The 26,716-nt window shown below is 42.5% G+C and overlaps 1 protein-coding gene across 3 annotated transcripts in view; it reads right to left on the bottom strand.

Annotated features, from left to right (window-relative positions):
• Nucleotides 1-26,716, bottom strand: part of PCCA (propionyl-CoA carboxylase subunit alpha) — a 475,238-nt gene that overhangs the window by 185,321 nt on the left and 263,201 nt on the right. For all 3 annotated transcript variants that reach the window (XM_075918750.2, XM_075918752.2, XM_075918751.2), the window contains one exon: nt 12,076-12,178. In XM_075918750.2, the coding sequence (XP_075774865.2) occupies nt 12,076-12,178 (103 nt within the window). The remainder of the gene's footprint in view (nt 1-12,075; nt 12,179-26,716) is intronic.

The raw sequence follows: 26,716 nt of genomic DNA on the forward strand, positions 1-26,716 counted from the left end.
ATTGTAGAATCTAGTTTTTCCACTTATCAGGCTGGCAGGGGTTGGGAGCAAATACTTTTAGCTGGGTAGTAGAATCACTTCATGATATTCACTAATCATCCTCTCTAGCCAAAAGAAGTTCTAGAAGTCATGTCTATACAGAAAGCCTTTCACAAGGTCTACCACCAAACGCTCTTAAGCAAAGTAAGCTGAAATGGGATAAGAGGGAAGGTTTACTTGTGGACTTGTAACTGGTCAGAATGGACAGAAGTAAACAGCAGTGTTCCTGAGGGTCTGTTCTGAAACCAGTTCTATTCAACATATTAATAAATTACCTGGAAATAAGGATAAACAGTGAGGTGGCAAAATTTGTAGATGATACAAAACTACACGAGATAGTTCAGTTCAAAGCAGACTGCAAAGAATTACAAAGGGATTTCTCAAAACTGGGTGCCTAAATAACAAAATGACAGATGAAAATTAATGTTAATAAGTGCAAGGTAATGAATACTGGAAAATATAATCTCAACTATAAATATAAAATGATTGGGTTAAAATTACCTGTCACTATTCAAAAAAGATTGTGGAGTCATTGTGGACAGTTCTCTGAAAACAACCACTCAAACTGCAGTGGCAGTCAAAAAAAATAAACAATGCTGAGAATCATTAAGAAAGGGATAGATAACACAAAAATATCATTTTGCCTCTGTATAAATCCATGGCACACAAACATTTGTAGCATGTTGTTAGTATTGGCTGCAAAGAGTTTTTTGCCGCCAAAGGGAAGAGCCTCTATGGTGGATTAAATCTCCTGGGAAAGTAGGTTGAATTAAAATAAGAGGCTCTCCCCATGACCACAGCAGTAGCAGTGGAACATGCTGCCGTACCTGCAGCATCTAAGGCTGCTTGTACGGCTGTGCTAGAAATTGTATGTCGCTACACGATTATAGCTCTACATTGTTGTTTCTTAGCCTATGGAACTGTCCAAAATAAAATAGAATCATAGAGCTGGAAGAGACCTCAGGAGGTCATCAAGTCCAGTCCCCTGCCCAAGGCAGGACCAATCCCAACTAAATCAATCCAGCCAGGACTTTGTCAAGCCAAGACTTAAAACCTCTAGGGATGGAGATTCCACCACCTCCCTAGGAAACCCATTCCAGTGCTTCACCACCCTCCCAGTGAAATAGTTTTTCCTAATATCCAACCTAGACCTCCCCCACCGTAACTTGAAACTATTGCTCCTTGTACTACCATCCGTCACTACTATGAACAGCCTTTCTCCATCCTCTCTGGCACCTCCCTTCAGGAAGTTGAAGGCTGCTATCAAATCCCCCTCCCTCTTCTCTTCTGTAGACTAAAGAAGCCCAAATCCCACAGCTGCTTCTCATAGGTCATGTGCTCTGGACCCCTAATCATTTTGGTTGCCCTCTGCTAGACCCTCTACAATGCATCCACATCCTTTTTGTAGTGGGGGGCCCAAAACTGGACACAATACCCCAGATGCGGCCTCACCATAGCTGAATAAAGGGGAATAATCACTTATCTAGATCTGCTGGCAATGCTCCTCCTAATGCAAACTAATATGCTATTAGCCTTCTTGGTTACAAGGGCACACTGTTGACTCATATCCAGCTTCTCATCCACTGTAACCCACAGGTCCTTTTCTGCAGAACTACTACTTAACTGGTTGGACCCCAACATGAAACTATGCTTGGGATTCTTCCGTCCCAAGTGCAGGACTCTAAACTTGTCCTTGTTGAACCTCATCAGATTTCTTGTGGCCCAATCCTCCAATTTGTCTAAGACACTCTGGACTCTATCCCTGCCCTCTAGCATATCTACCTCTCCCCCTAGTTTAGTGTAATCTGCAAACTTGCTGAGGATGCAATCCATCCCCTCATCCACGTCATTAATAAAGATGTTGAATAAAACCGTTCCTAGAACCGATCCTAGAGTCACTCCGCTAGAAACTGACCGCCAACCTGACATCGAGCCATTGATCACTACCTGATGGGCCCGACATTCTAGCCAGCTTTCTATCCATCTTACAGTCCATTTATCCAATTCGTACTCCCTTAACTTGCTGGCAAGAATTTTGTGGGAGACTGTATCAAAAGCTTTGCTAAAGTCAAGGTATATCACATCCACTGACTTTCCCATATCTACAGAGCCAGTTACTTCATTATAGAAGCTAATCAGATTGGTCAGGCATGACGCCCTTCGTGAATCCATGTTGACTATTCCTGATCATTTTCCCGTCTTCCAAGTGCTTCAAAATGGATTCCTTGAGGATCCCTTCCATGATTTTTCCGGGGACTGAGGCAAAGCTGACTGGTCTGTAGTTCCCTGGATTGTCCTTCTTCCCTTTTTTAAAGATGGGCACTACAGTTGCCTTTTTCCAATCATCCGGGATCTCTCCCAATCTCCACAAGTTTTCAAAGATAATGGCCAAAGGCTCTGCGATGACATTTGCCAACTCCCTCAGTACCCTCCGATGCATTAAATCCAGACCCATGGATTTGTGTATGTTTAGCTTTTCTAAATAGTTCCTAACCTGTTCCTTTCCCACCAAGGGAGAGGGCCATTTTTGGGGGGTGTGGGGGCGGCTTACGAGCCATGGGGGGGGCATTGCGAGTCGCACCCTGGGGGAGGGGGAAGAGCCACATGTGGCTCATGAGCCTCCGGTTGGCCACGGCTGAGCTACATGTTTTGTTAATCTTTGTAGTGCTACTAGACTAATTGTTGTTTTTTAAGTTTTATCTACTCTCTGTCTCTCTTTTTCTACCTCCCTGCCCCTTCTCTCCTCTCTCCTTCCCTTATTTATCCTCGGATCTGGACTCATTATACTTTGGTCATCTGAAGAAGTGGGTTTTGCCCATGAATACTCATGATACCATTTACATGTTTTGTTAGTCTTTAAAATGCTACTAAACTATTTGTTGTTTTTAAAGTTTTTCCTGTAAAATGTCTGTCATTTCACATTGGTTCTCAGTAACCTCCTGAAGCAGAAACCTGTTTAAAAAGATCCTGGAAATGGGAGAAGTCATCAGCAGTAGTTGGGGGGGTAGGCATGACGGCTTCATAAGGTGAAAAATAATCATTTGTGTCTGGAGACATGTCAGGAGATGGGTTGCTGTGGTTGTCTTCTATAGATTGTTGACACTGAGGAGGTGGTGACAGAGGTGGAGGAGAATGTTGGGGTATGCTCTGACATTTCTTAGAATATTGGTATCTATGGTGGGACTGCCATGAGCTCCAGTTTTGCCAGTGTGGATAAGACAACAGGGGTTGCATTCAGGGATTTCCATACCAGGAAGGCATGTCTCCGTGCTTAGCGTATGGTGGATACGTTCTGGAGAGTAAATGGAATGGTCCTTTGAATTGCTTGGAAATCTCTCTGCTGAAATGGTTGGCTCTGGTGCCAGGGAGCCCAGAGACTGTTCGGTGCCGAGAAAAGGCAAACTGAATGTTGATGATATAAGCATGTCTCTCTGGAGCATGTACTGTTGGGCTGGAGTTGACAGTGCTATGGTTGGTTGCACCTTGGCAATCTGTGGTGCCGGATGGAGTCTTGGCACTGAGCGCACCGGTGATGTTGTTAGTGCCACTGTAGTACCAGTAGATGGCACGGAGATGATGCTCGGCACAGGGATTGGTTGCGGTGCCAGCAAGGTGTTACTGGTGCTGGACGGTGCCACAAAGTAGGAGGCAGGCAGCTTAAAGTCTGTGGCCTCAGTTTTGAGGGACCCACTCTTGTTGTGGTACCACTGGAGCTGGATACACTCAGTGGCCAAGGCATGGAACGACCACTGTTCTCAACACCGAAGGGGCTAGTGAACATCTTTTGGGTGCCGTAGCATCTTGAGGCAATGAAGAAGCTTGCTCTTTCGTGGGCTTTTTGCCCTTGTGTGTCGGCGGGGTCTCAGAATCTTGCCATGGATCAGAGGCAGAGCGTAATGATTTTTTTTCCAGTAGTATGTGCTTAAGTCACAAGTGTCTATCTTGTCAAGCTCTAGATTTTAATTTTGCACAATGGGGGCACTTCTGTGACACATGTGCATCCGCAAGGCAGAGGACACATTGCGTGTGTCCTCGGACATCGGGATAGGGTCATTGCAGGAGGAACAATGCTTAAATCCCAATAAGCCGGGCATAGTGCTGATAGTCTAACTCAAAGGAGAAACTAGAAGTAGGAAAAAACCTGTCTTTTTTTTAAAAGAAAACAATGAACTATTAACTCCCGATTATTAACTAACTGGAGTAAAAAACAGTTTACAAGAGAGTTTCTTAGCTAAACATTGAACAAGGTAAGGAACACTGCCAAGCTCCGTCCAGTAGAGAATGAACTGGGGCAAGGAAGAGGCTCGCATATTATGAGCTCACAACTAGAGCTCCTGGCTAGAGACGTGTGCATGTGCAGCCCCAGGGACACTGCTCTGAAGACGCTGATCCTGGGTGCGATGGCGGCACACTGACCTGATGTGGAGCACCCCTGGGGGCATCTCTCAAAGAAGAACTAAAATCATCAAACAGATAATCTTTTTGCTCCGCTGCCAATATAGGTCTTTATTCTGCTCTTCTTCCTTATTTACACACATCAAACCATTTGCAATGGTTCTCCTATACAGAGCAAGATGTACTTTGTTTGCCCATAATGACAGTCCCTTATTATTCCCCTGGGACACAGAGCATCTCTAGATCTAAGGAGATAGGACTGACTAGACAAGAAGAGGGCCAATTATGCAATAGTCTTAAAAGGGATGTAGCAGTTTGTATGTTACAATGTCTTAACTCTCCCCCAGAGTTGTATAGTATCCCACATCACCAATGGTAGGGCTGTGCACAAGATTGCACAAGACAGCCCTCCCCAGTTACACTGGTAAAGATATATTTTGCAACAGACTTGATCCAAAATTAATAAAGCTGTTAAAGGGAAATTCTAATGCAAAACATGGTGGGTACTTGGAAGAAACAGTGAGGCTAAAAGTACATCAAGTCAACCTAAGGAATTAATCCTTTAATTTACTCAGGGTGAAAGGATCTGGAAACAAAGAAAAAGAATAATGCATAAGCATTATAAATAATGCTGTACACAGGAGGAGCGGGGAACTTTTTTTCCTGTCAGAGGCCAATGACCCACAGGAAAAAAAAATATTGGGGGCCACACACAGCCCAATTGGGGGAGGAGGAGAATTGAGGCTTCTCTTAGGCTCTGGGTGAGGCCAGAAATGAAGGTTTCAGAGTGAGGGAGGGGACACAGGAGAGGGAGAGTTCTGGCTGGAGGTATGGGTTCCAGGGTGCAAAAGGAGGTGCCAGACTGAGGCCAAAAGGTTTCAAGTGCAGAAACTGGCTCAGGGCTGGGGTAGAGCAGGAGTTGTGGGATTCAGGGTGGGGCTGGGGAGCAGGAGGAGGTTCCAGGAGAATGTGTGGGTGCATGAGGCGGCTCAGGATGGGTGTGAGAGCTCTGGGAAGGAAACAGGGCATGGGAGGTGGTTCTGACCTAAGTCAGAGGGTTGGGGCACAGGAGGAGGTTTGGATTCTGGACAACTGCAAGATGGGCTTTACCTCAGCCTCTCTGCCTTCCCTGGCTCTACGCTACTCCCAGGCATGGCCACCATATCCGGCCCTTAAGCAGAGGAGCCATGTGACTCCATACAGTGGGTACTGCCTGCACCCACAGGTGCCATCTCCACAGCTCCCACTGGCCACAGTTCCCAGACAACAGAAACTGTGGAGCTGACAACTAGAAGCAAGTATAGCATGCAGAGCTTCCCTGTAGTTGGGGTACCAAGGCTCAGGGCTTCGAGCCTGCAGTGCTGTCTTGCCACAAGCTGGTTGAAATGAAGCAGTAGGCTGGATGCAGATTGCGAGCCACATATTCCCCACCCCAATATACAATATATATTTATCTTTACAGATTTTTCCTTTAAAAGGCTTCATCATTCAAAAATCATTGGTAATATTATTTTTACTTCTTTTGTGAGTATCAGTACACCTTTTTACTTCTTTTTGTTCTTGGTCTCACCAGGCAGTGCTACTAAAATAGAACCTCAGATTCAGGGACACCTTGGGAATGGAGGTTTGTCTGTAACTCTCAAATGTTTGTAACTCTGAACAAAGCGTACTTTGGGCTACGGATGTCAACGAGTAGTCGACTAGACCTGTGTTTCTCAACCAGTGGTACAAGTACCCTTTCATGAGAGAAGTCTGGGCAGGGGGTACATCAACACAAGTGAAATTTGGCCAAAAATGTCCAGGATTTTGCTTTGCAAAGGGGATTGGGGAGGGCGCAGCAGCACATGCCTGTCAAATTGAATGTTCGGAGCCGTGTGCCTGGATGTTAACAACTGCTCTGCACGTGCCCCAGCGCTGGTGGGGAAAGCACGTGGCTGTAGCGGCAGTGGCTCTGGTGAGACCTAGGGCAGTCCCAAGCTGGGGGCCAGGTTTGAGCAGAGAGAAAAAAAATCACTTCCACAGCCACTCTCCTAGTTCGTTTCCTCTCTGGCAGCCTCCCCGGGGTGTTCCAGTGGGGAGGGCAGCTGAACCTGGAGACGCACATTACCCCCACCTCCACCAGCAGCTTGGTACAATGCATCCCCATTGCCCCTTTCCTGTGGAGCTACAGAAAGGAGCTAAAAGGCCGTGAAGTGGCACAATAAGCTTTGCTCCAAATTGGTCCCCCCCAGCATCAGTGGCGTAGTGAAGGTGGGCAATTGCCCTGGGGCACCATGCTGGGGGGGGGGGGGTGCCAGGATGAGGTGGGCGTGCACAGCACCACGGGACAAGCCCGGTGCTGGTGGGCCACTTGCTCCCTGCAGACAAACCGCCGAGGCAGGGCCAGTCGGTAGGAGTGAGCACTTCAAAGGTCGGGTTACCATATGTCCGGTGCCTGGCTCTGGGAGAGGGGAGTGGCACTGGGTAGAGCGCAGAGGCTGGGGGTACTTATAATTTTTTTAAAGGGGTACTTTATTAAAAAAAGATTGAGAAACACTGGACTAGACAATCAACCAATAAGCCTAGGTTTATGAATTCATCTAGTCGAATAGTCACATCCCCCCCTTGTGAGAGGGAGAAGCAGGAGCCAGTGCTGGGGAGGGAGGGAGCTGGCTTAAAAGCTGGTTCCCCCAACACCAGCTCCATGGTGCTGCCTGCCCCACCCGCACACTGCTTCCTCTTATAGAGATAGTAGTGGAGGAGGCAGGAAGGTTGCCACGAAAGCAGCCTCTTGCCCACAGCGGGAGTTGCCTCAGCACGGTCAGAGGCTGCTTTGCTCCTGTTCTATTGACTGCCTCCAGCTTCCTTGGGCTGGCAGTCCTGGTGTCTTGCTGTAAGTGGCTGCCCGCACATTGGGAGGGTGCAGGAAGACAGGAAGCTCAGATGTGCCTTTCTTTAAGATGCAATACAAGCACAGTATAGTATTTGGTTAGTTGGTTGGTTGGTTGGTTAGGGGGTTTTTTTTTGTCTCTGCTTCAGCGTTCCAGTTTCACTTGGTGTCCAGTTGATTAGTCAGTCCATAATTCTGGTGTTGATCTCTAAGATTTTACTATATTGTAACAAAGAGTATATGCCTCAAAAACGGATACTGACTGTGAAGCTGTTCACCAGTAAGTAAATACTGGCCTTTAGAGCACTCATTTGTAAAAACTTAAGGGGAAAGCTACAAGAAATTCATTAAGACTCTGCTTACTGGGCATAGTCAGACAGGATCAACTTGGGCTCTCTGTGAAAGTCCAGAAAATATACAACACCGCCTCACTGACAACAAAGAATCTCATCCTCACCTCATAATGGCAATACATCTCCATCTTTCAAGCTGTGATTCTCAACTTTGCCTTCTTAAACTAATGCACCAATTCAGTGGGACATGGGGCTGTATGTAATAACATTCACCATTAGCTGATAAGACTCAGATAGGTCTCTCAGACTTGTTTTCTCATGCTGAAAGGATGTGAAAGGGGGAGTTTTGTGTAACAGAACTCAAAGGGAAAGGTAACAGTTAAGCTCTGGGTGTGTTTATGTTGGCTTGCCACTATCCAAGACCATTGAGAGAAATGGCAGAATTACCAAGATGGCTTACTCCCATAACAGTACAAATTTGACTTTCCGATTAAAATTATTTGAATTTGTTCTCTCTTTTAAATTGTACAGCTGACTAACACTCACAGACCATATTTTCTTTAGGCATAAAATATTAAAGATTCTGTAACTCTTGGAACTTTTGATTTTTTTTTCTTTTCCTGCATGTACAAACTGAGAAATCTCTCATCTGATAATTTTCTGTTAGAAGTTTCTCTCCTCATTCATTAATGGACTCCCACTTGTAGATTTCAGAGGCAGTCCAGTGCTGTTACTGAAGAATCCAGAACCAAGCTCTGCGCCTTTCAGCTCAAGGCAGCAGAAAAATTCTTCTCTAGTTGCATAAACACTCTAGCAACCTATTACTAGCATTAAGACAACTTGATATAAAGTAAGGTTAATTGAATAAGACACTATCATTATGTATAGGCAGCCTGTGGAAGTAAGCCTCTCAGCCTAGTTAACAGACTTGAGCTAGCGGAGTTCATTCTTGTGCTTTCAGCCCCAACCCAAGCCACAACGTCAAAGGGCTTTGTACCCAGCTATTTTTAGCTAACATGAGCCTCATGAGCCCAAGTCTATTGACCAGACTGGAAGGTTCACTTCCATGGAATATATAGACATCTTCTACATATCTAAGTTTCCCTTTACAGAGTGGGGTGAATTTGAAGAGAAGTTGCTAAAGGAAATTATAAAGTAAGAAATTTCTCATTCTGTGTAGTGTTTCACCCCTCATTCATTACTCATGAGAAGCGGAAAGTAGTCAATCCCAGAAGCAGAGAGGTAAAGGATAAGTAGAGTTTAATTACTGTGGTAGAAAAATAGGCAGGATTCAAAGTTCCCACCATATAAAGTAACAGCTTCAGGTGTTATGTGGAAACAAATCTAGTATTGCCTTTCAACCAAAGGATGCCTTTACAAAATAACGGAAATTTACTTTTGCAAATCTTCCTCAGAAAAGGCTCATGCACATTTCCCCTCATGCCTCTTGTAACTTCTATGAATGGTTTCTCAGGTGCCTAGCATACCAACTGGTGCAAGAATCTTAAAGTCCTAAGGCTTTTGGATACAATGAGATGTACAGGGTATAATCAGCATATGTAGTCTATATTCTTGAGCTATAACTTTAGAACTCCAGGAATACCCATTTACACCAGAGCCTTCCAATTGTTAGAACAGAATGACGAGAACCTTGTTTCCCAGGAACTGTGGAAAGAGGAACTTACCTTGATCAAAAAGGTTTCTAGAGCTGTAAGAATAACCTTTTCCTCATGAATGCCTCTGTGGCTATTGCATGGATATGGGAAATAATTTCCAAATTTTCCTTTCAGAGGTATCAGAGACTAGAATGATTAGTCACTGGCTTCTCTAACTTCTCCTTGTGATTAAATTGGGCACGCAATACTCAAAGGGAGGCCTCAAGTGTGCCCAGCTACTTGCTATGGCTGATACCCCTATTTCCTGGTACATGATGACAGGACTCCAGTCATATCTCCTGATGATACTCCAGTGTAGCTGAGTTCACCAAAACTTTGGGATTATTATATTTGTACCACAATAGCATATAGAGGTCAGGGTCCCATTATGCTAGGCATTGCATAAACAAAGACGCTACTCTTGTCCAAAGAGCTTTCTGTTTTCCTTCAAACCAAAAATGTAAAAATGACTAGCTCAATAAATCAAATATCCTGGGAGAACAGTCTGAACACAAAACTCTTTCAGAGCCAGATGAAAAGAAGAAATGAACTGGGACTTTTGAGAGCCATTTTTTTATGATTCCCCTCCATCTTTAAAGGGTAAAAGTAATGGATTACTTTTCTCTACTACTAGTAAATTAATTTACTCTCCATGCTGCCCAATGTAGAGTACAAAATTAAAGCTTTGGTCCCTCACTGCCACTGCTCACTCATTTTGCCCAAGTTAAGAAGCAATGGTCCTATGTATGCTGTTTTTCTCCTTGCACTATGGGGTTTGGAGGATGTAACCCATTCAGGGAAATAAATATACTTCCTTTCTCCCTATGTGGGTGCATAATGCAAGCAATGATCTTCCTTTACAGATGCTGTAGAAAGCCTTAATGCCTACAAATCCTTTTTTTAAAAAAAAAAAAAGCATATGGTACTATTTGTGTTTGTGGATTGAAATAAAAATAAAGATGCCTAGAAACCAGCATTTGATTTATTTCTGATCATTGTAAAACTGGTTTATGCAGATCACCAACACTCTATAATAAAATATTCTATCAAACCACTAGTACAGAATTTGAATGTCTACTCTCCATTCTGCCTACCATGTAGCTAAAAAAGCCATTAATCCCAACAATATAAAAGAAAAAGAAAAAAAGAACAACACTGAAATATTGATGAATTGTATGCAACTATTGCAAACTTTCAATTGAACTATGTGACTATCATAAATAACAACACTAACTAAAAGACAGTCAGGTGCTGAAATGCAATAAGGAAGGCTCCAGTTTAAGATCTTGGGCCCCACGACCAGTAAGATTTGTGTACATCATCGCGGTAACAAGCACTATCTTCCAAAGTGAAAAAAAATGAATTAAGTCTTTTAGCATTGGATACCATGGCACCAAATGACTGGTTTCTTTAGGGGAGTTTGGGCCTGCCACACCAGTGTCACACATAATTAATTAGCTGCTTCCACACCAGAGGGTGAGTCTAAGGAGGATCAGGTGACAGCTTTGTGGAGACATAAACCTTCTAAAAGCACAGAAAGGTCAGTCTGGGATCTGGAACCTCAGGGAGCGGGCAGGCTCCTGTGTAAGGTCCTGCGCCGGGCTCTGAAGGCATCCAGGCACTACAGGGGAACCAGTGTTCTACATGGGGCAGGGAACAGAGACCAGAAGAGGCTAAGAATGGTAAGCCAGGAGAATCAACCTAGGGGCCAAGTACTCTATTCCAGAGCCAAAAAGCCTGTCACAGGTACCCAGACAATTAGCTCAGAGTTGGCTGAAAAGGAAGTTCCCCAAAGGCAGAAGGACCATTTTGTTTGCTGGGACTTTTTCATTTGGGCTATGTCTAGACTGCAAGCCTCTTTCGAAAGAGAGTGTCTAGACTGCACGCGGAACTTTCGAAAGAGCAAGCCGCTTTTTCGAAAGAAAGCACCCAGTGAGTCTGGATGCTCTCTTTCGAAGAAGCCCTATTTACATTCAAGAACGCCTTCTTTCGAAAGAAGCACTTTCGAAAGAAGGCGTTCTTCCTCGTGAAATGAGGTTTACCGCCGTCGAAAGAAAAGCCGCATTCTTTCAATTTAATTTTGAAAGAACGCGGCTGCAGTCTAGACGCAGGTGAAGTTTTTTCGGAAAAAGGCTACTTTTCCCGAAAAAAACCCTGATTCTGGACACAGCCTTGGATTTTTGCTATTCCAGAAGGTCTACGTTTTATCTGTAACTTGGGTAGAGAGATAAGCCACATCTCTAGCACAGATCACTATCTGGAGCGCTGAGACCATCCACCTTAGGGAAGGAATTGACACTGGCAGTACTACGCTTGGCCATCATGGGGCACTACATGGACAGTCATGCCATAATATACCTACAAATGAATGGACTCTGAACAATGTCTCCTCATTAAGGTACTGAATTACTCATGAATCCACAACATTTTCTGAAAATGTATTATGCAGCTGAATATTCATACTGTCCCAAAATGCTGAGATCACTTCAAAACAGGCACATGGAAAATTTGTGATGCTCAATTTGTGGTTAGTTACTAATGTAGCAACATTTTGCATTAATGGGACTCCTGATGTGCATTAATTACTACTCTGGCTCGTAACACTTTTTTGTTCCTGTTTGCTAGTATGTGGGACAAAATAACTATGTATAACTTATTGGGGTTGGGGGGCAGGGGCAGAATGTAAGCTAAAGCTCATTTGGATTTTGAAAAAACAGACTATATTAAGGAACCATGTAGCTTCCCACCAGTGTTCCTACTGTGCATGGAAAGATGCCATTAAGAAATGCATTCAGCACATTGTAGTTCCTAGAAATGAACTTACCTTGGAGTCCCTAGAAATTGCTGCGATCTCAGTTGTTCAGTCACATACAAACAAGTTGCTGTTGCCAGTAGTTCCCTCTTCTCCAAATCTGTCAATTTGTGTCCTAGTTTTCAAAAACAATTTAAAAAAAGTATTATAAATCATGAGCCAATTTAGTGTTTTTATCCACTTACAAAATAATAATCAGTAAAAACACTATTTAAATCCTGTAGTTGAAATCTATTTTTCCCCTAAATTAAGAAACACGTATGATGGCAGACGTTCACAGTTCCAGGATTTAAATAGTATGTTTTCATACAGCTCAGCCCTACTGTTAACACTGGTGTCTATGTTAAAAACTATCTGACAACTGAAAGAAAAAAATTAAGTGATGCTGTAGCATCTTGTTTTCATTAGTAAAATGTCACCAATTGACATATTGTGGCTCATGCTGATAAAGAATCCATCTGTACATTAGAACTTATTCAGCATATGCAATATTCTTTTCAATACTTTACCTTCTGAAACATAGGCAGGGAACCTTTTTAGGTCAGGAGCTGCTGACCCACAGAAAAATCAGTCAGGGGGCTGCACACAAGTGAGAAGTGGGGAAAAAACCCACAACCAAATCCTTACTGACATGGCCCCCAACTAAGGAGAAAGACAAGATGCTCCCCACATTCCACTCACTTGTCAGAGCCTAGGGGAACCCAGGCTAGTAGATTTTCTATGCTCCAGCCCTACAGTGGGACAGCGGGAAGGGGGGAGGGCTGAAGTATCAGCATGGGGAGAGGGGAAGGAAGCCTCAGGGGCTGGACTCAGGCAAGCTGAGGGCTGCATCTTGCTACCAGGTATTAGGTTCCCAACCCCTGCTCTGAAAGCTACAGATAGATCTCCCTCTCTGAAAGCAATATATCCCACTGGAAATATCTGGAACTGAAATTACTTGTCACCCCTATTACAGCTAGTAACAGAAACCAGAAGAGGCTAAGAGAGCATCTGGGGGATGGGAGGATCAGGGCTGAGGCAGTCCCAGACAGAGGTGGGGGGTACAAAGCCAGCCAGCCCCTTTCACCTTGCGGCACCTCATCACAGTGATGGCCCTCTGAGGAAGCTTTACACTGCTTTGTCTCTGCGTCAAGCAGAGCTTCTATTTACAGGTACAGTAGACCACAAAAACCATATAGCGATCACCAAGTAAGCCCTTCAAAAGGGTCTTCAGTCTTATTCACATTCTACTTTTGATCATTATTAGTGCATGCTAATTTCCACTGATATCAAAGTCAGAACAGTACTTTTTTGGGGGGGAAATCTATAACATATATCCTTGAAAATTACTGTGGCACGGTTTACTATAATTATATGCAGCATGGTTTCAAAACAGGGATGTCCTCTGCCAATCTAAGGAGCAGATAAAATCACTGGAGTTTCCAAGTTGAAACTTCTTGGAAAAAAGAGGGACACCCCAGAAATGTTTGAGGTACTATGCACCATCAATTTCTGTGGAGCATCCCTCATGTACCAACTCGACTCTTCTCAGCTTACTGAATCTACACTATGCTCAGCCCATCTTTCAGTGCAGCCCAGCCCGCCCAGGTGCAGTGTCATTCCCTAGCCCAGAGAGGTGACATGGAGTATTGGAAGTGAAGCAAGGCAAGGCAGGCTCCCCAAAGAACCCTTGGACAGGAACCACCTCCACGGTATTGGTAAAACAGGACAGCACTGTCCAGTCAACTTTGTCCCTGCTGGCTATTATGAGGAGAGGCAGCGGTTTCTAAACTGAGCAAATGGCATTATGATCTGGTACATAGGTGACAGCTGGGATGTCACATCAGGTTGCTACACCATTCGCACAATTTTGGCCCCACTGCGTTCCCATCACAATGGAGGGCCAGCAGGCCTAAACCTGAGTGGACAGAAGGACAGTGAGCTCTGTTGTTTCTCATCCCTGCCAAAGGAATGCCCCATGCGTGCAGCTGGGGGCACCACTGGACACATATGATTCCACATCTTCATAAATAAAATGATCTGACTATTACACATAAAATAAAGAGAGCTTCCAGCTCTCTGTATGCCAAGCAGTGTACCCTGTAAACTGAGTACTTAGGTCCTGATCAGCTGATCAGCAAAGCACCCACATGTAACAGCATGTGTTTTTGTCACATCCACATTTGTTTTACATATCCACACATGCCTTGGGGCACATTACAAAATTATTCTGCCCATAGATGGAAAAAATTAGAGGGAACACTGACCCTAAATGTGTAAATTTTATCAGTGATGAGATTTTGTATTGTTCTTTAAACTGGTAGTGATACATGACTTGACCCAATAAAAAGCAGAGTTCCTGATATGGTGAAAATAGATCTCCTTTTACCTTAAAAAAATCATAACAAGTGTGTGTGAACAAAATAATGTGTGCCATTAAGTGTGAGAACATGCTCCGATGAGTACAATAACACCAACTTGAATATAAGAATGACAAAAAACTATAAAGGTCCCAATTTGCAGGTTTTATTGTATGACCTTCATCTGGAGTGAAATCAATAATTATTTTTGTACTTGCCATATTCAAAAACTATTTTCTCCCTCTATCTTCAATAAAAACCAAACTCCAAACAGCGAACAAAGGTCAATATCTTGAAACAGCTTCACATCAGAATGTGATGGTAAGTGCATGTCTACTACTAAAATTATAAGAAAAATATGTTTTTGCTTTGTCATGGTTTGCAGTTGTTGAATAATTTAAAGAAACAGAAAACCAAGCATGACTGGGGGGCCCTTCTGAGTCTTTTTTTAAGTCTAAGGTCATACCTACATTATGAACACTGGAAGTTAGATGGCATAGCTACATTTTTCTAAGGGAATGTCTAGACCACATCCCTCTGTCGGCAAGGGATGCAGATTAGGCAGGTCAACATTGTGCCAACTCAGCACTTTCTTCGACAGATCCCTTATGCCTCCTGCAAGAAGGTTTACAGGAACTGTCGAAAAAGGCTTTCTTTCTCGACAGATCCCTCTCTAGACTGCCACTTTTTGCCAACAATGTGCTGAATCGGCAAAACATGGCGGCCATTTTATGCAAATAGGCATGGGATATTTAAATCCCTGCCTCATTCACAATGTTGACCTACCTAACCTGCATCCCTCTGACAACAGAGGGATGCAGTCTAGACATACCCTAAGGTATGAATTTTCCACATACCCAACATATAACCATAACAACCTAAATTTAAAATATAGACCAGGCCTAAAAACATAACAAAAAAATGTAAAAGCATAAAAAAATTGCTTCCTGTGTTTAACATGTAACCTGTGGTCCAGACAGGACGTTCCATAATGTGACAACTGGAACCCATTACAATCTGTTCCATAATGTGACAACTGGAACCCATTACAATTTGGCTACATCTAGACTGGCATGATTTTCCGCAAATGCTTTTAACGGAAAAGTTTTTCCGTTAAAAGCATTTGCGGAAAAGAGCGTCTAGATTGTCATGGACGCTTTTCCACAAAGCACTTTTTGCGGAAAAGTGTCCGTGCCAATCTAGACGCGGTTTTGCGCAAGGAAGCCCTGATCACCATTTTCGCCATCAGGGCTTTTTTGCTCAAAACAATTTTCAGCTGTCTACACTGGCCCTTTTGCACAAACGCATTTCCGGAAAAGGGCTTTTTTCCAAACGGGAACGTCAAAGCATTTGCGCAAGAAGCACTGATTTTGGACAGTAGACAGTGCTTTTGCGCAAAATCAAGCAGCCAGTGTAGACAGCTGGCAAGTTTTTCCGCAAAAGCTTGGAGTGGCTGCGTGACTCCCAGGGCTGTGCAGATCACAGCTCCCATCCCCTTGGAGCACCGAGAAAGGAAGAGGATGCGCAACTCCCACAGTCACACGGATCCTGGCTTCTGCCAAATCCAAGCACTGGGGAGGGAAGAGGCTCATGGCTTCTGTGTCTCCTGCCCCGAGCACTGGGAAGGGGGGAAGGAAGAGGCTGCACAGCTTCCGGATTCCACCTCCCCCAGCCAGAGCATGGGGGAGGAAGGATGGGGCAATGCACCACACCACCCTCACACTTACTTGAAGGGCTATGGGGGGGAATGTATTCACTCTCCCGCTGCATATGAATTTGGAGGGGCTGCAGTGGGTAGGGCTGGGGGTGAAGAGGACAGAATCAGCGGGAAGCCTGCCCGTGTAGATGGTAGCGTGGCAAGAGGCTGTTTCCGAGTTGGGGGGGGGGAGGGTGTGGTGACACAGAGTGTAGTATGACAACACACTGTTGTCCCACAGGAAATATAAGAATGGCCATACTGGGTCAGACCAAAGGTCCATCCAGCCCAGTACCCTGTCTGCCAACAGTGGCCAATGCCAGGTGTCCCAGAGGGAGTGAATCAAACAGGTAATGATCAAGCGATCTCTCTTCTGCCATCCATCTGACAAACAGAGGCTAGGGACACCATTCCTTACCCATACTGGTTAATAGCCATTTATGGACCTAACCTCCATGAATTTATCTAGTTCTCTTTTAAACCCTTTTATAGTCCTAGCCTTCACAACCTCCTCAGGCAAGGAGTTCCACAGATTGACTATGTGCGGTGTGAAGAAGAACTTCCTTTTATACTTGCTGCCCATTAGTTTCATTTGGTGGCCCCTCGTTCTTACATTATGGGAACAAGTAAATAACTTTTCCTTATTCACTTTCTCCACACTGCTCATGATTCTATAGACCTCTATCATATGCCCCCTTAGTCTCCTATTTTCCAGGCTAAAAAGTCCCAGTCTCTTTAATCTTTCCTCATATGGGACCCGTTCCAAACCCCTAATCATTTTAGTTGCCCTTCTCTGAACCTTTTCTAATGCCAAACCGTTTTTGAGATGACCACACACACACACACACACACACACACACACACACACACACACACAGAGATAATCCTATAGTTTAAATCTATTTAATATATATTGATTATGTATGAAACAACATACAAGATGAGCATAATACTAAAACAACACAATGATAAAGTAATGATAAATAAATTAATTAGATACCTTTGAAATATACTTATACAATTATATTTAAAGCTACTTTCTGAGATAGTCAGTGTTTATATCTAGTATCTTAAGGAAATAAAAAAGGAAAATAGAAAGGAACCTAAAGTCTGTCAAATGAAATGTAAAAATATAAGGAAATCCAAAAAGGAATTTGAAGAACAGCTACCAAAAACTCAAAAAGTAATAGCAATACATAGTTTTTAAGTACATCAGAAGCAGGAAGCCTGCTAAATGATCAGTAGGGCCATTGCAAAGAAACAAAATAAATTATTTGCATCAGTCTTCACAGCTGAGGATGGTAGGGAAAATTCTCAAACCTGAGCCATTCTTTTTAAGTCCGAATTTGACGAATTGACCCAGATTGAGGTGTCATTAAAGGAGGTTTTAGAAAAAAGTTGATAAACTAAACAATAAGAAGTCACCAGAATGAGATGAATTCACCCATGAGTTCTGAAATAACTCAAATGGGAAATTGTGGAACTATTAACTGTGGTTTGTATCCTATCCTTTGAATCACCACAGCCAACTTCAGCTCTTATTTAGAAACTGGACCTTTAATAAAAGGGGGCCTCCAGCCTTCCCAGGGTACCCTACTGGCCACTCCAGCATCAACCAAGAACACTCCTCTCCCTCCCTCCTCCCCAGAGCCCGTAAAGGGATTGACTCTGGCCACAGTGCCTGTGCCAGCTCCAAGTCTGCCAGCCCAGAGCCAGCAGTCACTGCTCCTGACCCAGTGGCCCCAAAACATGAGCCAGCCAGCCACTGGCAGCCAGCCTTCCACTGCTCCCCAGGACCAGTCTGCCAGCTCCAAGGAGCCTGCCGGGGCCCAGAAAAGGCGGGCACCTTCCTGGTCCAAGGTAGAGCTCATGGACCTTATTCAGATTTGGGGGGGGGGGGAGGCCCCCAGCGTCCATGATCTCCGCACTAGACAGAGGAACGCAGCCTTCTATGGCAGGACAGCTGTCAGCGTCGTCACCAAAGGCCACATGCGAACCCAGGAGCAGGTTCGCATGAAAATTAAGTTGGTCCAGCAAGACCCCCTACCCTGAGGTTCCCCTCCGCCTTCTTCCCCTTGTTTCCCCCTTCTAGCTCCCTCCTACCAGGTTTCCCCCTCCCCTCTTCCATCCTCTCTTCTCCCCTCTCCTGCCTCCTTTTCCCAGTCTCACCAGAGTTTCATTCTGTCTCCCTTGCCCTCAGTTTTGTTAAATAAAGAGAGTTTGTGTTCATGAAATATGTGTATTTTATTTTACATCAGGAAGGGGAGTTAGGGAGGGGTAAGTGGAAGGACGTGAGGGAGGAATGAGGCACAGGCCCCCAGTGGGGCAGACCAGGGAGACTGTTAGTGCTCCTTAGTGTGGAAGCTCTCCCGCAGGGCCTTCTGGCACGGACAGCCCCCCGATGGACCTCCCAGATGGCAGCCTGCAGAAAGTGCAGCCACACTTGCAGCAACATGTCCAAGAGAAGCATCAGAGTGCCCAGGGGCAGCTCTGGCTCCATGTTGCAGAGTGCTGTGGTGTCCTGAGTGAGGGCAACCAAAGCACGCAGAGACAAAATGCTTTGCTATCCCTCATCGAGGTAGGTAGGCAAGCAAGCAGGGAAACCTGAGAACCAGCTGTCCGGGGGGGTCCCTTTAAGCACAGGCCTCAGATAGCCTCTGGCAGCAGCCACACAAAGTAACTCCTGACCTGATGCCCTGCCGGATCTGGTTCTGGCTAGCCATAAATGCGATTCAGCATCCACTCAGTGTGGATGCACTATTTCAAAATAACAAAACGCTATTTCAAAATGCATTTTGTGTGTAGACGCATTATTTTGAAATAACTTATTTTGAATTAACTATTTTGAAATAAGATATTTTGAAATAAAGCTGTAGTGTAGACATACCCTAACGTACTACAAGACAATTTGTTGTTTTTTAAGTTTTAACATTTATGGAGTTAATCACGTTACTATAAACTTTAAGAATACAGCTTTTCATATGGCTATACATTTGAAAAACACACTACAGGAAAAAAATCCATTATTGCTTCATACAATAGATCATACTATGCTAGATGCCAAATAGTATGAGATTGTTCAGTTTTGTATGATCACAGAATTAAAGGCTTTATTAACTTATTCTTGGAACTCATAATCTAAAGACATGTTGTGATAGATATAAACACTTATGTTTAAGCCAATTACAAAAAGGTAAGAGTATGTATATTATCACTAGACCATTTCATTAACATGGGAACCAACACTGCAACTGCATATCCCTGTTCTGTTACATGGATCCAAATGCAAAATTTAAAAAATACAATAAGCAGATACTCTCCCCTTATCACTGAAATGGTAAAGCCCAATATCTTTTATTGAACCAACTTCTGTTGGTGAAAGAGAAAAACTTTCAAGTCACCCATCTTGTGTCTCCAATATTCTGGGAGCAACATGACTAAAACAGTACTGTAAACATATAATAGAAATAAAGGAGAAATGGGGAAAATAAATTAAAGGGGAAATATAGTATTAATACTCAGATAGGACCAAAGAGAGAGAGGTGGTAAAGAAATGGCATGCCTCCTTTAAAATACTGCTGACCCACCTCAACTTTCTGTCAACCTTTTACTGCTTTCCTTAATATTATTTTCCTTTTTTGCAAATCAGCAATGGCCAAAGAAATGTCCACATATGAACTCTCTCAATTTCAAGCACAGAATAATAAAAACACATTTCCCCTCCTATTTACAATTATTTTATGGAAGAACAGAATTTTCTGGCTTTATTTTCATTATTATTGTTCTAAACTTCAGAATCCCTGACCTTACCACTCTTGTTCTGTGCTGTGTGCACTAAGCTGCTTTTTCACTTCCAGTTAAGAAGCTAAACAGGGACAAATATCTCAAGTTAGGATTATGTAGCAAAATCCTTATTTCACATTGAATACTACCTGTCCTCACATGTAGCCCTCACTGATTGTAATGGAATTACTCAAATAGTTTGATAATATTCGTCAGAATCACAATTCAGCCCTTAGCATTAGTCATGCAACAGTGAGACCTGCAAAGTAAAGACACCTCTGAAGCACTCTTCATAGCAGTGGCAAGATAGAAAGAAAAACATTTTCTCTTTGAAAAGTAGACACTTGAGAAGCAGTGGCTCCTGAATTTCAAAGACAAACTGCCACCTCCCAAAAATACCCTGGCACCAGCATATTGTAAATCCCTGGACAACATGTATGTTTTACATTCCCATAAAAAAGGCAGTCAGTTCCCAATTTATCTTTATTCAATCCACTGAATGTTGCTGCATCCCCACAATCATTAATAAGTTGTGTTATATAACATGAGCTATAAAATCTCATTAACTGCTGTGAAAATAAGCAGTTGATATGTTAAGGACGGTTAACTGTTGAAGGAAGAGAGCATTTAGCAGCACTCGGCTTGGCTAGATTTCCCATATCCTTTAGAGAATAAAATAAACAGATTCATTTTCCTCTGCCAATCAAAAGTACAGCAGTTCTGAGACCACCACTTTGATGCATCAAATAAAGTTATTGAAATAAAGGCAAATCTAATGAAAATTGGAACATTATAAACTTCAGCTCTGCACCTCCCTTATAACTCCTATTCCAGGTTAGGCATAGTCCTCTCCCATAGCATCTCCTGTTTTTCAGCTCTCATGCCAGTGCACAACCTACACTAAACTCCAGCCTTCATTTATGCCATTTCCACATGGTAGAGGGGCCACAATTGATGAAATGATTACTCCAGGGGTAGAAATTAGACATAACATACATAGCCCTGCCTTGCCCTCTTGTGAATTCCCTGTTGTGGAACTCTGGGGCTCCTCTAATTTATACAGTAGCTATATCCCCGAGCGACCCCAAATCCAAGAGGCATGAAGGTGGCATAAAGACACCTTTTCCTCATCGCCTATTGGCACAGCACATTCTCTAGCCCTTCCACAGATTTTCCTCCTGCTTCATCAGAGAAGGATATGCTACAGAGGTATCCCTTTTTAAGTTAAATTTTTTTAAATCTGACGAAAGCTCTGCTAGTTGAGTTATTAAAACTAGCTTGCTCTCTCATCCATTACAACTGAATAGCAGAATACTGTTTCAGGAAAAATAAGTAGTGGTATTTTTCTCTAATTTCTCTGATGTTATGACTGTTTAAATCAATATTATTTCAGTATACCCCAAGCTGAGTCAAAAAGGTTCTTGCAATTACTTTACGTAACCAACTTCAAATTAAATTACATAAAAGGTCATTCTTTCCATAACAATCTCATTTGCATTTTGTCAGAAAAAAAGTTTCCTACTAATAACAAAAGACACCACACCACACACTCCCTTTATTTAATACTAGCATAGTGATTGTTTTCTGTTCAGGGTGAACAAAAATTAAATACCAAACTAATGAAATGGAAAGTACAATGCATAATTTACATTTAGATTAATATAAATGGATGCTAACTTCAAGTTTTCTAAAAAATTGGGGGTTGACTGGAAAGTATGTCAAACACCAACTCTTCTGAGCCAGGAAGTTTGACATTACTGAGGATAGCAGTATCTTTTGGGACTGGGCAGACAACATTCTAAAATTGATGCTCAAATGGAAGAACAATGATCCTCAGCCATCATCAGTTATGTAGCTAATGGCAAAGAGAAAATACACTCATAAAGTTTGTGGATAACACCAACCTGGGAAGAATTGCAAGTGTATTGGAAGATTGATTAGAATTCAAAATGATCTAGACAAACTGGAAAAATGGTCTGAGGTAAGTAGGATGAAATTCAACAAGGACGAATGCAAAGTACTCTACTTAGGAAGAAACAATCAGTAACACACATACAATATGGGAAATGACTGCCTAGGAGGAAGTATTGCCACAATGGATCACAGTGGACAACTAGCTAAATACAAGTCAACAATGTGATGCTGTTGCTAAAAAAGCAAGCCTTATTATGGATGAGCAGGAGTGTCGTGAGCACAACACAAGTGGTAATTCTTCTGCTTTACTCTGTTCTGATTAGTCCTCAACTAGAGTACTGTATCTAATTCTGGCCACTACATTTCAGCAAGGATGTGGACAAATTGAAAAACTTACAGAAAAGAGCAGCAAAAATGATTCAAGGTCTAGAGAACATGACCTATGAGAGAAGATTTAAAGAATTAGGTTTCTTTAGTCTAGAAAAAAAAGGACTGGAAGAGGATATAACAGTTTTCAAGTACCTAAAAGATAGGAAGAATTAGAAAATGTTTTCTCCTTAATCTCTGGTAAAACAAGAAGCAATGGCTTAAATTGCAGCAAGGGAGGTTTAGGATGGACATTAGGAAAAACTTCCTGTCAGGTGGTTAAACACTGAAATAAACTGCCTAGAGAGGTTGTGAAATCTCCATATAGAAGATTTTTAAGAGCAGGTTAGACAGAAACCTGTCAGGGATCGTCTATATTGCTTGGTCTGTCAGGGACTGGACCTCCTGACCCTCAAGGTTGCTTCTGATTCTATGAATTATGGGAAGAAGGGAAAATAAGGAAAAAAATTTAAGCCTATCAATTTTGTTTGTATCTTTATTTTCAGTGTTTTACAATAAAATTAAATAGAAATAATACAAAACTGAGATTACACAATTAAAATTTATGTTCCAATCCTACAAAGGAGCATACACTTATTTTGTGAACGGGACTGAACACAACAGTGCTAAGATTTATTTTGTACATAACCATTTGTTTCTAGTATTCTAACTTACAATGATTTGAGTCTGTTCTTTGACACCGAACTTATGCATGTTTTCACGTTAAGTATGAGTACTATGTGGTAAGAGGTGTAGTGTTCACTATCTGGATGATTTTCAGAATAGCAGATGACACAGACTGGGTTTGATGAAGGGAGACTTTATCAAGGTCATGAACAGCTTTAATGCAATCATAAATCCAACAACAAAAAGGATGGGCTGTTACTGGTTGACCCTAACTCTCAGCATAGGCAACAAAAAGCCTGGGAGAGGGTCCACACCTAAGTTTCCTGTAAGCTGCACAGATGCATGACCACACAGCCCTTTACTGAGACCATGCAAAGACTCAGAGCTCCCACGCAGTAAGCGAGATCAGCTGACCAGATGGGGGAGGGGCTGTGTAAGCAGTTTAAAATGGAACTGCTTGCTTCAGACAAAGAAGTTCAGAGAGTAGGGAGAGAGGGGAGATAAGGAGGGAAGGAAGGAATAAGTGGCTGAGGAAATAGTTGTAGAGAGAACAGCTGCCTGATGACACACATACTATCTTGGACTTGAGGGTTGCCTGATGTACTGTTAACTAGCCAAACATCCAGATAAGGAAATATCTAAATGGTTACATATTATATGACTGAGATGTACTTGGTGAAGATTCTTGGAGCTGACAACAGCCCAAAAGGGGGCATCATGTGACAATAATTGTTGATGCTTGCTATTAATCAAAATAACTTGCTGTAGCAGAGAGGTGTTGCAACATGTATGCATCCTGCAAATCCAAGGCACCATTCAAATTCTACTCCCCAGGGAAGAAGCCAGGGTGACCATTCTAAACTTTGCTTTTCTGATGACACAGTTCAGTTTCCTTAGATCTGGAATAAATGAATACCACCAGAAAAATCAGAGACCAGGAAATATCATGAACAGATTACTTTCTTTCTCAGTTGGTAAGGGACTTCCTCAGCTGCTCCCAATTCCAAAGAGATTGTACTTCTTGAAATAAAAATTGTCTCAGGAAAAAGGTCTCATAAAAGGTATGCAGAGAAGGAGGGGACTCAGAAAAGGGAGATGGACCTGGCTAACAGATTCCACCTTCATTGTGCTGAGCATTCACTTGTCTGACACCATCTTTTTCCAAATACTGAGAAAGACAGATAGGCATCTTCCAAAGGAAGGAATAAGTAGATGTGGTCAATACATTGTCCTCAGTCAGTTAAAATGACTGTTTCGAGATTGAATTTTCTGTGAAAGGGCCTTACAGAGAAAGTCAGGAAGGTCTAGACTTTCTTTTGGAAAAACGATCTATAGTAAAGATGTGACCTAAATTGCTTCCTTTTTGTCACTGGCATTACTGGTCTTTGTCTGTTATCAGGGAGTGTAGACTTCATCTGATATAGAATGTATATGGGCATGATCTCTCAATTAGACAGATATGACAAGGGGTTCCAATAACAACTCCTTATAAAAAATCCCTCAAAGTGCCTGACAAGTTTAATTTCTCAACAAAACAACTCAATTTCATACAATCATAGAACACTAGAACTGGAAGGGACCTCAAGAAGTCATCCTATCCAACCCCAGCCTTTATGGCAGGATCAAGCACCATCTCTGGATCATCCCTCACAGATGTTTTTTTTAAACTTCTCTTAGGAATCTCCATTGATGGAGATTCCTCAAGCTCACTAGGCAATTTATTTCAGTGTTTAACCACCCTGACAGTTAGGAAGTTTTTCCAAACATCCAACCTAAACCTCCCTTGAAGCAATTTGAGCCTTCTTGTCCTATCACCATTTTTCTCCCTCTTCCTTTTAATCCCATTTTAGAGTAAGTGTATATTGCACGGCTAATACTTACTTCACATCGACACAAGCATCCCATTATTTCAAAATATTTTTCTAATAAAATTTAGACATGACAAATTTCAAAATAAGCTATTTCAAAATAGATTTGAAATAAGATGCACAATTTGCGTAGCACAAGTGTGTATCTTATTTCAAGTTTAGGGTGCTGTGTAGACACACTTAGATTCTCGAAAGTTGCTATCATGTCCCCTCTAAGTCTTCCCTTTTCCAAACTCAGTTCTTTCAGTCTTCCCTCATAGGTCATATTTTCTAGACCTTTATCATTTCTGTTGCTTTTCTACGGACCTTCTCCAGTTTTTTCATATTTTTCCTGAAACGTAATCCTCAGAACCAGACATAATACTCCAATTGAGGCTTTGTCAGTGCACAATACAGCATAAGAATTACTTCTCATGTCTTACAACACTGCTGTTTAATACATCCCAGAATGTTAGCTTTTTTTTCCCCAACATCACCACACTGTTGGTTCATATTTAGCTTGTTGTCCACTTTGTGCCCCCTAGATCCATTTCTGCAATATTCCTTCCTAGACAGTTATTTTTTATTTTTTAGGTGTGCAACTGATTGTTCTCTTCTAGAGTGGAGTGTCCTTATTGAACTTCAGCCCAATTATCTCAGACCATTTCTCCACTTTCACGGAATCACAAAATCACAGAACACTAGAACTGGAAGAGACCTTGAGAGGTCATCGAGTCCAGTCCCCTGCCCTCACGGCAGGACCAAGTACCATCTAGACCATCCCTGATAGATGTCTATCCAACCTGCTTTTAAATATCTCCAGTGATGGAGATTCCACAGCCTCCCTAGGCAATTTATTCCAGTTTTTAACCACTCTGACAGTTGGGAAGTTTTTCCTAATGTCCAACCTAAACCGCCCTTGCTGCAGTATAAGCCCATTGCTTCTTGTTCTATCCTCAGAGGCCAATGAGAACAATTTTTCTCCCTCTTCCTTTTAACACCCTTTTAGATATTTGAAAACTGCTATAATGTCCCCTCTCAGTCTTCTCTTTTCTAAACTAAACAAGCCCAGTTCTTTCAGTCTTCCCTCATAGCTTATGTTTTCTAGAACTTTAATCATTTCTGTTGCTCTTCTCTGGACCTTCTCCAATTTCTCCATATCCTTCTTGAAATGTGGTACCCAGAACTAGACACAATACTCCAACTGAGGCCTAATCAGTGCAGAGTAGAGCGGAAGAATGAATTCTCATGTCTTGCTGACATTCCTGTTACTGCATCCCAGAATCAGGTTTGCTTTTTAGTGTCACACTGTTGACTCATATTTAGCTTGTGGTCCACTATGACCACTAGATTCCTTTCTGCAGTACTCCTCCACAGACAGTCACTTCTCATTCTGTATGTGTGAAACTGATTGTTCCTTCCTAAGAGGAATACTTTGCATTTGTCCTTATTATACTTCATCTTGATTACCTCAGACCATTTCTCTAGATTGTCCAGATCATTTTGACCCTGTCCTCCACTGCTCTTTATAAGGGTATTCTCTATGCCATCATCTAAGTCATTGATGAAGATATCGAACAGAATTGGCCCCAAAACAGACCCTTTGAGAAGCCCACTTGTTATGCCTTTCCAGCATGATTGTGAACCGTTAGTAACTGCTCTCTGAGAACAGATTTCCAGCCAATTATGCACCCACCTTATAGAAGCCTTATGTAGATTGTATTTTCCTAGTTTATTGATAAGAAGATCATGTGATACTCTGTCAAATGCCTTACTAAAGTCTAAGTCCAAAGCTTCTCCCTTATCCACAAGACTTGTTATCCTATCAAAGAAAGCTAACATTGGTTTGACATGATCTGTTCTTTACTAATCCATGCTGGCTGATACCTATCACCTTATTTTCTTCCAGATGTTTGCAGATGAATTCCTTAATTACATACTCCATTATCTTCATTGGCACTGAAGTTAAACTGATTGATCTATAGTTTCCTGGGTTGTCCTTATTTCCCTTTTTATAGATGGGCACTATATTTGCCCTTTTCCAGTCTTCTGGAACCTCTCCTGACTTCCATGATTTTTCA

This window comes from Pelodiscus sinensis, chromosome 1 (assembly GCF_052426305.1).
Source record: "Pelodiscus sinensis isolate ZL-2025 chromosome 1, ASM5242630v1, whole genome shotgun sequence".
Classification (NCBI taxonomy): Eukaryota; Metazoa; Chordata; order Testudines; family Trionychidae; genus Pelodiscus; species Pelodiscus sinensis.